Source organism: Hypoxylon fragiforme (assembly GCF_022984875.1).
Source record: "Hypoxylon fragiforme strain CBS 206.31 chromosome Unknown GGS25scaffold_4, whole genome shotgun sequence".
NCBI classification, from domain to species: Eukaryota; Fungi; Ascomycota; class Sordariomycetes; order Xylariales; family Hypoxylaceae; genus Hypoxylon; species Hypoxylon fragiforme.
Window position 1 is genome coordinate 851,440 of NW_026054759.1, and position 13,190 is coordinate 864,629.

Genomic DNA, 13,190 nt, shown 5'->3' on the forward strand with positions numbered 1-13,190 from the left:
TTTATTTTTTTCCCACTTCTGTTCGTACGATTTTATGTCGAGGGTTCCCCTTCTTGGCGTACGTCGGAGCCTTGTTTAGTACATATTAGAACGATATACCCTGATCCCTCGAAACTTGTTGCGTCGTCTGAACAACACAACGCCTCTTTATTCCAAGCTTTTATGGTGCATGTAACCGTAATTGGAATTGGAATTTTTTCAATCATCTTCTTATCGTGAAACATCCTACAGTAGGCTTTAGTTTGAACAACAGCAATTTGTCACGTCACGCTCCAAATTCCTCGAGCTGTGTGTGTCGAGCTCGACAGATCAGGTTCGTGATTCCTAGTCCTGAACATCAACCTACCCACTTTGCCAGCACCAACACCAGCACCACTAGTCACACCGACTTGCGAATTATATTTCCGAGCCTACTTTTCCTTCTTCGAATATAGACAACTTGAAAAAAAAAACCCTGGACCTAACCTAGTAAAGTCAAACTTAAAAGTGAAAGGCACTGCAGAAACGTAAAGCATCATGGCTGCCAACGAAAACCACCACGCCCACCCTGACGACGACCCACGAAACCCTTACGCTTCGGCCAATAGATGGAGGCATCAAGAATCATCTGCCTATGCGCGCGCTGCCGTTGCCCGAGACCCTCATAGTTCAATCTCGGAGACCCAAGACCTATCTCACTACTTAAACTCCACGCGTGTCGAGGGCGAACATGACCCCAATGAGGCAGGAAGCTACCAGCCAATTGTTGTTGGTAACACTGATGGCGTACACGACGGACTAGCTGATGATGGGAAAGAAGTTGTATGTGGTCCTCTGCTGAATTATCGACGCATGGATGGCAGGACTTGGTATGGCAGTGTTTTGCTAGTCACCAAGGGCGGTGGCAAGACACAGAACTTTCACCCGGTGTTGAAGCTCGAGCGCGCAGAAACTAGTGGTACGGGTAACGGCCATGGCACCAACATTGAGGGTATTTGCCTCTATTCGGATCCGAGAAACACGTTTTGGCAATTCCCCTTAGCCTGTGATATCGCCGATACTGAAACGAAATGGGCCTACTCCATTGCCGATGTGCGTTATAAGAGCCCCACTCAACACAAGATGAACTACTTCTTCGCTCCTGCTATCAATGAGTCGATGCGAATCATGTTCCATTCATGCAATGGTTTCAGCGTTGGTACAGACGAAGAGGCGTGGAGTGGACTAGCATTATGGAATGACGTTATGAGAAATCATGCTCAAGCACCATTCCACGTTATGATAGGGGGTGGAGATCAAATCTACAATGATGGCATCCGAGTAAGCGGGCCTCTGCGTGAATGGACGGATATTGGGAATCCGAAGAAGCGGCGCGACTTCCCCTTCCCTGAAAGTCTACGAGCAGCTTGTGACGACTACTACCTGAACAACTACATTCGGTGGTACTCGATGGAGCCCTTCGCATCCGCGAATGGGCAAATTCCACAACTGAACATATGGGATGACCACGATATTATTGATGGCTTTGGATCATATATCAACGATTTCATGAAGTGTGATGTTTTCCGAGGCATTGGCGGCACTGCGCACAAGTATTATATGTTATTCCAACACCACCTAGCACCACCTGCTTCGACATATACGTCAGATGCCCCTGAGGCGTCGGCGCCTGGTACTACAGAGGACCCGAAGCAACTGGTCGACACTTTTGTTCGACAACAAACCTATGATTCATCTTATATCATCGGTAGCAAGCCTGGTCCATACGTGACCCAGCACTCGATGAACATGTTTAGCAAACTTGGCGCTCGAATTGCCTTTATGGGCATCGATGCGCGTACTGAGCGTACTAGACATCAAGTCAACTACCCAGAGACCTATGATCTCATCTTTAATCGCGTGAAAGATGAGCTAGGAGCTGCGGCTGCTGCTGGCCAACCCTTCCGACACTTGATCTTGTTATTGGGTATTCCAATTGCCTATCCGGTAAAGTGCCCCAATTCCTTGGACTATGACAGTCAATTAACAGTATTAGCGTCTCACCTGGTTGGAGAACGTTTTCAGCAGCCCGCTGATTGCACCCGTCAAATTTTTGAACCGAAGATTCGGATTTGGTAAGTAATACATTTGAGAAATGTGGATATTATGATTTATTAATGATATGATAGGCGGTGGTGTTTTCAACCACTTCGACGGCAGTGTAGATCTTCTCGATGATTTGGACGATCATTACACAGCTAGAACCCACAAGAAGGAGCGAAATGCTCTAATTCAACGTCTTCAAACCGTCTGCTCGGAATTCTCAGTTCGGCTAACCATTCTTGGAGGCGATGTCCATTTGGCAGCTTTAGGGCGCTTCTACTCCAACCCGAATCTGCATATTCCCGTTGAGGAGGACCATCGTTACATAGTTAACGTGGTCTCTTCTGCAATCGTCAACAAACCACCACCAGCGGCAATTGCCAATCTCTTGGCGAGCCGCAACAAGATACATCATCTTGACGCCGATACGGATGAGACCCTGATGGCTCTATTCGATAAGGATCCCGGCAACACTAGCAAAACGCGAGCATCGAACAATGTCACTATGCCGAGTCGAAATTATGCCATTCTTACAGAGAACTCGCCAAACAACTATATCCCTTCTAATGGGCATGCAGACCCAGATGCTAATCCAGCAGAGACGCAGTTTGATGGCAAGGACGGCCACTCATTCCTGTCTAAAGGTGAATATGGCGCGGGCACGAAACACAGGGCGGCTAATTTTGATACCCACGGCCAAAATAATGACGGCAGTCTTGACGTTTGTATTCGGGTTGAGATCGATCAGCACGATAAAGACGGCAAGACTGAGCCGTACGGTCTAACTATTCCAGCTCTGAACTATGAACCCGGGAAGTTCAGCACTAATGCGCACACCCATCATCTTCGCCATCACCGAAGTAGACCAGACACTGTGGGAAACATGAGTACTGCCCCAAGTACCGCCCCATCGTTACCACTCTCAGCACCGGAGGCTAGTCGCTAGCGACAACTAGTTTGTCAACCATGCCCTAATAAGCGCGCTTGAACGCGTGTCTAGAATCGGTGGTGGTATAAAAGATGTAAAAGATGGAACGTGCTTGTGGGGACGTGAATTTTCGTCGTCCTTGGCGAGAGGATGAGAATATGGAGATTTGATTTGCGCGTGCTTAGATGGAAAGGAAGGAGAAAAAACAATACCCAAGAGGATGAACGCACTGCATTTGTTGATTCCCCCTTTTTACATGTAATACTCTGACCTAGACTATACTCGGCTGCGATAAACCCAGGAGCAGTGTGTTCCCTTCAATGGCAAAGGCTTACTTTTTCCCCTTGTTTCCCACCCATGTGATGATCTAACCTAGGATGGCTTTCGTGTCTAGTTGAAAATCCCCCACAAAGTTCAAGACTATTACGTAGGAATCGAACAGGTGCATGGGTTAATTAGATACATACCTAGGGGACCAGGCCCCAGGGGCACAATGGTAACCGTTCGGCGTGCCGATAAACTGGCCTTAGTCAAGTGCAAGTCGGAGACGGAGGGCGGCCTAAGAGGTGATGCCGAATTCGGCTGTTCCACAGCAAATGCGGAGGGTTTCATTGGTCGTATCCTTTCAATTGGAACTCGAACGATTTGCCCCGCAGAGGTTATTTGAGTTATGCCGCGACAAAGCGAGGGCATAGCATCATTGCAAAGTAAAATATCGGCCTTGGAACGCCGATGAAGCTTCATTTATTTGAACTTCAGTCGCATAGATTTTCTAAATTCACTGTAGTACTTCTACCCAGTCACAATTCAGTTGAACATACCTCGTCACGTCTTTTCGAACCTTCAAGATACCCATTCCCTTAACTACCAGTCTAGGTACTTTACATACTTCCTACCATTTCAATTTTTCATCATACCAAGATTCTTCGGGCATCACTTTGTTGATTGGATCTTACGTTTATAACTCATATCCCTATACATACCTACATTCAACATGGCGACTGCCAACAATAGCCGCGGCCTCTTGAGGGCGTTACAGCAGGGCTCGAGTGTATCTTCAAGAGTCTGCTCAAGATGTCTACCAGCTCTTCGATCACCGAGAAATGCGAGGATGTTGAGCACGACAAACACCAGGATGGCAACGTTGGCCTCTTTTAAGATACCAAAAGTCTCCAATGAGCCTAACGTAAGTCTAGCTGTCTAGTTATTTGCGTGCTTTCTGAAAATTTCAGGCGTTTCATATTATTTCGAGAGACTAACGGCAAATATCTAGCACCACTATGCAAAGGGCTCGGCGCAAAGAGAAGCCCTCCTTGCTACAGTCAAGAAACAGCAACAGAAGGGCACAGTAGAAATCCCGCTAGTAATAGGAGGAAAGGAGGTATGCATAGTTCCATTATTCACGATAATACTCAACCACTTACCCATTGGTTAGGTTAAAACTGCACATAAATCCACGCAGTACAACCCGGCCGATCATGCTACTGCGATAGCAAACTACTCTCTGGCTGGCCCCTCCGAAGTCAAGCAAGCCATCAGCGCTGCGCTGGCAGCGAAGCCAGAATGGGAGGCGCTTCCTTTCGCCGACAGAGCAGCCGTCTTCTTGAAGGCAGCAGATCTGATTTCTACCAAATATCGATACGAGATCATGGCTACAACCATGCTCGGCCAAGGCAAGAACGCATGGCAAGCCGAGATTGACGCCGCCGCCGAGCTGTGTGACTTTCTCCGCTTCAGCGTTCAGTACGCCGAAGAGCTATACGCTCAACAGCCCGCCCACAACTCCCCCGGCGTATGGAACCGCACTGAATACCGACCTCTCGAGGGTTTCGTGTACGCCGTCAGCCCCTTTAACTTCACTGCCATCGGTGGTAACCTAGCGGCATTGCCTGCACTCCTAGGCAATGTCGTAGTATGGAAGCCATCCGACTCCGCCGTTGCCGTAGGCCATCTGCTTCACAAGATCCTGCTCGAGTCGGGTCTACCGGAGAACGTGATTCAGTTTGTACCTGGTAACCCCGAAGAGGTGACCAAGACGGTGCTGGCGGACAAGCAGTTCGCCGCGCTGCATTATACCGGCAGCACCGCTGTGTTCCGTAAGCTGTTTGGACAGATTGGACAAGGCATCGCCGAGGGTAGATACCGAGGATACCCGCGCATTGTTGGCGAGACGGGCGGCAAGAACTTCCACATTGTGCACCCATCTGCTGATGTTCAAAACGCCGTCGTCCACACGGTCCGCGGTGCGTTCGAGTACTCGGGCCAGAAGTGCAGCGCCACCAGTCGCGTGTACGTGGCCAAGTCCATCTGGCCAGAGTTCAAGGAGCGTCTCGTCAGCGAGACCAACAAGCTCAAGGTCGGCTCTCCCTGGGAACCCGAGACCTTCATCGGCCCCGTAATCCACGAGCCCAGCTTCAAGAAGCTGTCGGGCGTCATCGACAGCGCCAAGAACGACTCGGAGCTTGAGCTCCTCGCCGGCGGCAAGTACGACAGCTCCAAGGGCTACTTCATCCACCCGACCGTCTACCAGGCGCTCACCCCGACGCACAAGCTGCTCTCGACGGAGCTATTCGGCCCGATCCTAACGGTATACGTGTACGACGACGCAGCGGGCGACAGCGCGTTCCTCGACACGTGCAAGCTCGTCGACGAGACGAGCGAGTACGGGCTCACGGGCTCCGTCTTCGCCAGCGACCGCACGGCCATCCGCAAAGCCGAGGACGCCCTCCGTAATGCGGCGGGTAACTTCTACGTCAACTGCAAGAGCACCGGCGCCGTGGTGGGCCAGCAGCCGTTTGGCGGCGCGAGGGCCAGCGGGACAAATGATAAGGCGGGGAGCGTCAATATTGTTAGTAGATTCGTTAGTCTGAGGAGTATCAAGGAGGAGTTCTTGGCGAGTGAGGAGGTGGGGTATCCTAGTAATGAGATTTAAGGGAGAGGGGAAGATGGGAGATGGGAGATGGGGGGGAGGGGAATGAAAAGTAGGTACTTTATTGTACGGACCGGAAAAGTTTAGGCAGGCATTTCACACATGCTGGATGACATGCCTCGTGTTGAACATTAGACTGACCTATATGATTTGAGGCAAAGTGTGCTTGGCTAAGTACTGAAGATCATGTGCGGATACAGGCACTAGGTATATATTTATTGTGGTATATGAATTGAGACTTTACGATTGAGACGAAGTTACGCTATGGATTATAGTGATTTGTAATAGGGGAGGGGACATGGCATTATGCGATAACCCCTTATTGTTGATGAGATGATGCTATTTTTCGTCGTCCGATCGCTCAATTTTGGCTGCTATCTATGGTACCGGACTGCAGATATAGGTGATGCGTTTTTGTTTTGGATTTGGTAGTCTGTAGGGTGTATGAGAGGGCGAGTGTATAAGCTCAGGGGAGTCACGTGATCCTCAGTGCAGTAAAACGAAATGATAGAAGCCTTTATTTGTGGGTATGATTTATGAACAGGACAGATGAATAGGTAAGTTACGAAATACTTACCTAGGTCAATAGTACATTGTGCTGATTGAGTCTGTTATAAACAGCGTTAAAGTAAATATGAAGGGATAGGGAGTTTGGTATTAACTGTCTGGTAAGTTTTGGACACTTTCCAGTCTGTCTGTAAGAGCCAAAGAAAAAAAAAAGATACCATCACGGGGGATCGAACCCCGGTCTCCAGGGGATTCAAATCTCTTTGATTGTTGAAAACCTGGCATCCTAACCTCTGGACGATGATGGTGAATGTAGGTAGAGTGTCTCCTTGTGCTGGTTTGTGTGTTAATTACCGCTTATAAGGCGTGCTTAGGAAGGCAGGCAGGCGCGTGTGTTAGATGTTGTGTTTGCGAGGCTCCTGCCAAACAAAAAGTAGAGGTTGGATACCTAGGTATGGAAGGAAGGTACGCTTATGTAAATGGGAAATGTTGGGTTGATGTTTGTAGGTACTCAGGTACCAACTCCCCTGCCGACATACATAGTACATAGTACCTAGTATGTATACCTAGTATAGTACCTAGTATACCTACCTACATCTTAAAGATGCCAGCTGTCTAAAAGAGTTGAAGTTATCATGAGTATTTACTCCATTATCAAGTTCTACATGATCCAACAGCATGTAAGTGGCACGTAGCACACAAACATCGTAGGTAGGTTACAGGGCACAATGCCTCCTGGTGCGAGGGCTATCCTCTTTATCAACCTAGACATTTCGGCTGATCTTGCCGTTGTGTACCTGGCTTGAAACGGGCTCTGTGTTGAGATACATCTTGTACCGGGTGTCCAATCCGGCACCTGTTCATGTTACCGATCGTGAAGATCCCGTGTCGTAAGGCGAGATGACGATCTGAGTACGACATGGCATGTACACCGTTACTACCATATGGGTACCTAAGGTTGGATGGGATACCAGAGTCTTATATCTTCATCTTCAGGAGGGCTAATGCGTCTCGGGTCTGGCTATGGTATATCGTCTTTAGTCCGCACGGGAAGATGGCGTGAGTATCTGAAGTTGACAATCCACCCCTCCCCTATATCCCATTCATGTTTCCAGCAGTGGATCGTGTCAGCACCTGGTAATAGTTGTATGTCACTAAGATATATCTTCCTACTTACTCATCCTCCACCTACTAAACTCGGCTCTACTTCTTTGGCACTGTTTTCGAGATGTTGAAACTTTCAGTTTGGGTCCAACAACGACTAGGAAATGGCGGATACCGCCCCCTTAAGAATAAAGTCGATTTATCAGAAAAAGTCGACGAAGCAGATTCGTCTGAACTTGACGAGTATGTCGAGGTTCACGAGGTCGAGATACCCCATAGGCATCTCTCATGGGTGAAACATCTCAAGAAGCTGGTGGTGCTTTTGCCCAGCTTTCTTCACCCCAGCAGCCCTACCGAGAAACCTGCAGACCTCCATCGAACAGCTTGGCTAGGTAAGCACGCACATTACCCTTGCCGAACGATTCCTTCCCAATAACAGACCCCACATAGATGGCCTCAGGGGCGTAGCCGCCTTCTTCGTAGTCTGGCACCACATGTCGCTCATCTGGTTCCCCTGGTCCATCCACAACGGGTGGACCAGCTTCCGGGACCCTCTCATCCGCTTCCCCATCGTCCGACTCGCGATATCAGGCCTGCCCAACGTCATGGTGTTCTTCGTCATATCCGGATACGCCCTCAGCCACAAGCCCCTGCGCCTCCTGCGCCAGGACCGCCGCGCCGAGGCGTACGACGCCCTCGCCTCGTCCACGTTCCGCCGCCACCCGCGCCTCTTCCTCCCGGCCGTGCTGCTGTGTCTCCCCTGCATCCTCGCGGCGTACGCGGGGGCATACGGAGACGGCGCCCGCATGCCCGGCGCCGCGGTGCCGACGCAGAACCCCCCGCGCTGCGCCACGCCATGGCAGCAGGCCCTCGACTTTGCCGCCGCGGCCGCGCGGCTCTGCGACCCCTTTTCCGGCGGCGCCATAGGCTGGGCCTACAACAACGCCCTCTGGACGCTGCCGGTCGAGTTCCGCGGCTCGCTCGTCGTGTTCGGCTTGCTGCTGGCGCTGGCGCGCGTCCGCAGTGCTGCTCGCTTGTCGCTGGTCTTGCTCGTGGCGATCTACTGTCTATGCTTCGCTCACTGGGCGGAGTTTCTCTTTGTCGGGGGAATGCTGGTGGCGGATTTGCAGTTCGCGACCGCGGAGACTGGGGAGGATTGGGGGTTGGGGTTGGGGTTAGGGTTGGGGTTGGTACTACCCGAGGGCCACGGGGCGGGAAGCAAACGGCCCCGGCGGATACGGGCCATAGTCGCAGTAGCGCTTCGGTGGTGGAGACGTGTGCTCGAGTGCCGTGCGTTGCAGCACGCGGCCTCTTTACTTTCCTTCTTGGGCGCTCTCTACGTCCTGGGCATGCCAAAGCTAGACAGGGGCGGGGCGGACACGCCTGGGTACCGGGCTCTGGCCGCGCTGATCCCCGAGCGCTGGAGAACGGCTGGGTCGCCCGATCACTTCTGGCCTGCCATCGCAGCGGTCTGGCTCGTGTGGACAATCGGCCACGCCCCGTTCCTCCAGCGCGCGTTCACGTGTCGTTTTGCGCAGTACCTCGGGCGCATATCGTACCCGCTCTATCTTGTGCACTTGCCCATGCTGCACAGTTTTGGGTTCAGGATGGGGAAGGCATTTCTCGGGCTCACGGGGTCGGACACGGAGGTTCGCTATCTTGTAGGGGTGGCTATGGCGGCGGCTGTGGTCTGGGTTATGGTGGTTTGGGTCGCGGATCTGGGGTGGCGGTTCGTGGATGTTAAGGTGGTTGGGTTTGCGGCGTGGGGGTATGGGAGGTTGGGTAAGAGGACGGGTGGGAGGTGATAAAGGAGTCGGGGTTGCTGAGGTTAAATCTAACTCCAAAGGGATCATGAACCTGTGGAAGTGTAGGAGGCTATGCCCCTATCCAAAACCTACTAGGTAATTATTAGCCCGTAGGGGAACAGGGTTGAGTGAATCACGACGTAGCAAAGTATGATTATTGACAGCGATTTACGAAAGGTTAATACGCAATAATTTGAAATTTGAAAGTGCTTTTACAGCACCTATACCATTATCATGGAATGCGTAGTTCGTCCGAGCTTAAGGTAGGGTCCAGGGGTTCAGGGGCACCGTGAAAGATGGATCATTGAGTGGTGATATATTCAGTGCTACCTAGACGGATATCCGATTACAAGCATCTCTTAAATATAATCCTATTATACCCCATTCCATCGTCAACCTAAAACTTATTGACTGCGTCGTTCACGACGTTGTTGATCATCGGGTCAGCACCGCTGGGGATGCCTTTCTTCTGAGCTTCCTGATCAACTCCTATACGACTCCCATGTTATTTGTTATCCAAGCTGTGCGTCTCTTAAGATTCGAAGGCTTTGACATACCAGAGTCGATGAGAGTGTCCTTGGTGCTGTTGCTCTTGCCGGGTTGGGCGTTTTGGTTGGCCGAGCTGTTGTTGTTGTTGCTGTTAGTCTGCTGGTCTGGATGTATGGGTGGATGATGGTATTGGAGGTGGGAACGCGTACGCCTGGCCGGTGAGGGCGTTCTTTGCTTTCTTCAATTTATCCATGGTGGTTGCCACTTGTTGGTGTATGTACGTTTGCAGTTGTTTTCAGTAAACAAAGTATTGGTTGTGATGCACGTATCGTTAAATGTATCCGGAATTGAATGTGACAGGGCACGGCTAGAGTCATATATATATTCTGTAGGTCTGCATGTGAATATGACTTCACTATGCGTTCCTGTAATCATGTATATTATAACTACACTGCCATACTTTGGTCTAGGATACTCCCGGAAGCTTATCTTATTACATGGGAGCATAACCGAAACTCTACCCAATAGCCTTAGATGTAGCCCTGGATGAGAATCTCAAGCTTATGATGCCATATATCTACACATACATATGTAGTAGTGGATATCTCGCATAGCTGGCTCTTGCCGAGAAAGTGCGTATTAGATGGGTGATTTGATAGTTCTGAGTCAAGCTTTTTAAACCGGGTATAGTAGATCCCCCCCCTTATTAATTTGGCCTAAAAAGAACATGAATCTGACATAGAATTGACATGTATATTGCGATATCAACTCCCAGGTCCGTAGAAATAGAGGCCGCTACCGCGTCCAGGCTCAAGAGCCCGGATATTCGGCAGTCAGGTACTATTACCAATTACCTACTGGAGGTTGAAGAGAACTTGGTAATGTAATGTAATGAATCTTAGTTGTGCTGTGAAAATAGCAAACGTAACCGATATATCCATGATGTAATACCTCTTATTTTCTCTCATAAACGTAGATTAGCTTTGGCTAGTCTTATAGGCATGTCATGGCCGTATCTTGCCTTATGACAACGTCACGGGTGCCATAGTCGGCCTACTAGGTACTAGGTAAGCTAATAAGAGGAACCACATAATCATCCCAAACGAATAGGGGTAACCAAATAGCACAAGATGGTCCTGGTAACGTTGTTATATTGCCAGATAGGAATATGGCAGACACGCTTTGTGGGATAATTGCAGTGGTGAAGCCTTGGGACGCACGAGATTCCCCTTTAAGTCACCCTCACCATACGCTCAACTAACCCCTGAATAAATTAAATAGGCTATTATGTTATTATTATACCGTCTTTCCATCTTCTAATAGCGAAGCCACACCTCAAGGTACATATATCCTTGGCCTTTTGCCTTCAGCAACAGTGTGCTTCCCCTGTGCAACCCGCTTGTTATGTATAATGTAAATCGTCGTCTGCAAGATTGCGAATACCATTCCAATCCCTACCGCGATAGTCTGCGTTCGTAGCCCGTTACTATAGCTTTTTATCGTGTTAGTTTAGGTTAACAGCTTCTAAATGTGGGACAAAGGAACGTACAATGGCGTATCATCTCCGCGGTAGTATTGCGTCCCTACCATGAGGCCGGTAATCGCAGACATTACCCACATTCTGTCACGACGCATGTTAGTATGGATTGGTTACTGGAGTCCTCTACATTCATCGGGGAGGCATTCCATAACTGTTAGGTAGGTACTCACGCAATAGCGATGCTTTTCTCACGCGGATCCCGACAGTTCAGCTGCACCCAAGAGAGGGCCACTGGGTGGTAACCGACAGCGAAGCTGTTAACAGCCGTCCACAGGCCCCAGCGAGACCACTTCCCAACGTGCGGATGAAGGGATCGCGCGACGATGAGGGTGATCAGGTAGCATGCGTGGGCAGAAATCACCGACAGGCCGCGCTTGTTCGTCCAGTCGCTGAAATACGCGAAGAGGAATACCACGACACAGGCTAGCGAGGCACCCACGGCGGCTAGCGCATTGGCTGTAATGCGGTCGAATCCTAGGGCCCTGGGTATTGTAAGTCGCTATCTGGTCGTACACATCATATAATCGGTGATAATCTAAGGGGAAATGACCTACATGATAATGGATGGCGTATAGGTTGTTAGCGGACTCCAGGTGGAGAAGACCGCAAACGTCGATACATAGTGCGGCCAGCGGCGGTAATGGCGAACGGTCTTCCACACAACACTGAGCGGGATATGCATACCTTGAGCTCCCGGGCGCCTCTCCTTGTCATCGAGCTCGAGCCGTTTCTGGAGGACCTCCTGCTCACTCTCTGAGAAGCGGATGAAGCCTTTGCTTCCGAGGGGCTTGGGTACGTCTGGCGAGCCAGGGAGGAGAAGGAAGAGCATGATGGAGACTACCATAGTGAAAAGGCCTTCCACTATAATGGCATCAGTAAGTGAAAAGCGGGTGTTAAGGACTATGTATTCGGATACGCACGTAGAAAGAGCCATTGCCACCCCTTGATTCCCTGCTTGCCATCCAGCTTCAATATTCCCGATGCGAGTAAGGGGCTTAGAGCATTGCCGCCAAACATGCCGAAGAACAGTATTGCCACCCTCTTGGATAATTCACGTTTCGTGTACCATGTTGAAAGGGTGTAGTTTGCACCCGGAATATACTATATAGGTGTTCGCTTATCAGTATTCCTCGACAGCAATCATAAACGTGAACCGCATCTCTCTATGAGGTCGCCGTGAAGGTAAATTCCTTTCTTGAAAACAGCCTCAACGAATAGATAGCACGGGGGAGAGTTGACCTACTCCTGCCTCGGCAAGCCCCAGGAACATGCGAGAGGCCAGAAACCCCTTTCGATCTTTGATAAACACCTGCATGACCGCGATGAGGCCGAACACGAATACTTGAGCGGAGATCCATTTCCGCGGACCAATCTACTCGATGTTAGCCCAAGCTCGTGAGCACAAGTTTTTATTGATAAAAGATGGAAGCACCTTCTGTAACAGCATATTCGACGGAATCTCCAGCACGACGATCCCCAGGAACATGAGCTGGTTGCCGAGGTTGATGGTGTCTTGGTTGACCCGGATATCGGTTGCAAAGCCACCCGTCAGCGCGCTCGCGAGGTTCATACGGTCGAGTTGGAAGACCAGCAAGCCGAGGAAGAGTAATGGAAGGACCGACGAGTCAACCCTTGAAGATATAATGTTAGCAGAGGTTTTCTCTCTTCTTCACTCTTCTTGAACATTTTTTTTAAAGAAAAAGAAAGAAGCCATCGCATTGCATGTCCGTCTTACTTGTGTCGTGCCTGTAATTCCTCTTGCCGTGTCCATGGAGCATCTGAATTGAAACTTGACACCCCCTGGTCAGGAGATACATCTCCAAACCC

General features: G+C 50.1%; 5 protein-coding genes and 1 non-coding gene across 6 annotated transcripts; 3 read left to right on the forward strand and 3 right to left on the reverse strand.

Moving 5' to 3' along the window:
• Positions 1–370: 370 nt before the first annotated feature.
• GGS25DRAFT_220591 (uncharacterized protein) lies at positions 371–3,210 on the forward strand. The gene is made up of 3 exons (XM_049256955.1): positions 371–1,965; positions 2,015–2,093; positions 2,148–3,210. The coding sequence occupies exons 1-3, from the start codon at positions 517–519 to the stop codon at positions 3,005–3,007; spliced, it is 2,388 nt and encodes a 795-aa protein (XP_049117529.1). The 5' UTR covers positions 371–516; the 3' UTR covers positions 3,008–3,210.
• A 648-nt stretch (positions 3,211–3,858) lies between these two features.
• GGS25DRAFT_220556 (delta-1-pyrroline-5-carboxylate dehydrogenase 1) lies at positions 3,859–6,190 on the forward strand. The gene is made up of 3 exons (XM_049256954.1): positions 3,859–4,175; positions 4,263–4,370; positions 4,425–6,190. Exons 1-3 carry the CDS (start codon positions 3,984–3,986, stop codon positions 5,919–5,921), a joined length of 1,797 nt encoding a protein of 598 aa, XP_049117530.1. The 5' UTR covers positions 3,859–3,983; the 3' UTR covers positions 5,922–6,190.
• Positions 6,191–6,640: 450 nt separating this feature from the next.
• On the reverse strand, positions 6,641–6,733 carry GGS25DRAFT_t52. The gene has a single exon. It is a non-coding gene; the product is annotated as a tRNA-Glu (tRNA).
• Positions 6,734–7,653: 920 nt separating this feature from the next.
• Positions 7,654–9,334, forward strand: GGS25DRAFT_530655 (acyltransferase family-domain-containing protein; the record flags this gene model as incomplete). Its single annotated transcript, XM_049265402.1, has 2 exons — positions 7,654–7,921; positions 7,980–9,334. 2 exons carry the CDS (start codon positions 7,654–7,656, stop codon positions 9,332–9,334), a joined length of 1,623 nt encoding a protein of 540 aa, XP_049117531.1.
• A 397-nt stretch (positions 9,335–9,731) lies between these two features.
• GGS25DRAFT_520360 (uncharacterized protein) lies at positions 9,732–10,076 on the reverse strand (the record flags this gene model as incomplete). The annotated part of the gene is made up of 3 exons (XM_049263874.1): positions 9,732–9,823; positions 9,892–9,956; positions 10,033–10,076. The coding sequence occupies 3 exons, from the start codon at positions 10,074–10,076 to the stop codon at positions 9,732–9,734; spliced, it is 201 nt and encodes a 66-aa protein (XP_049117532.1).
• A 976-nt stretch (positions 10,077–11,052) lies between these two features.
• Positions 11,053–13,039, reverse strand: GGS25DRAFT_220599 (major facilitator superfamily domain-containing protein). Its single transcript, XM_049256956.1, has 7 exons — positions 12,796–13,039; positions 12,607–12,735; positions 12,284–12,464; positions 11,918–12,224; positions 11,534–11,845; positions 11,373–11,444; positions 11,053–11,315 (listed from the first exon to the last, which is right to left on the reverse strand). Exons 1-7 carry the CDS (start codon positions 12,931–12,933, stop codon positions 11,159–11,161), a joined length of 1,296 nt encoding a protein of 431 aa, XP_049117533.1. The 5' UTR covers positions 12,934–13,039; the 3' UTR covers positions 11,053–11,158.
• Positions 13,040–13,190: the final 151 nt, after the last annotated feature.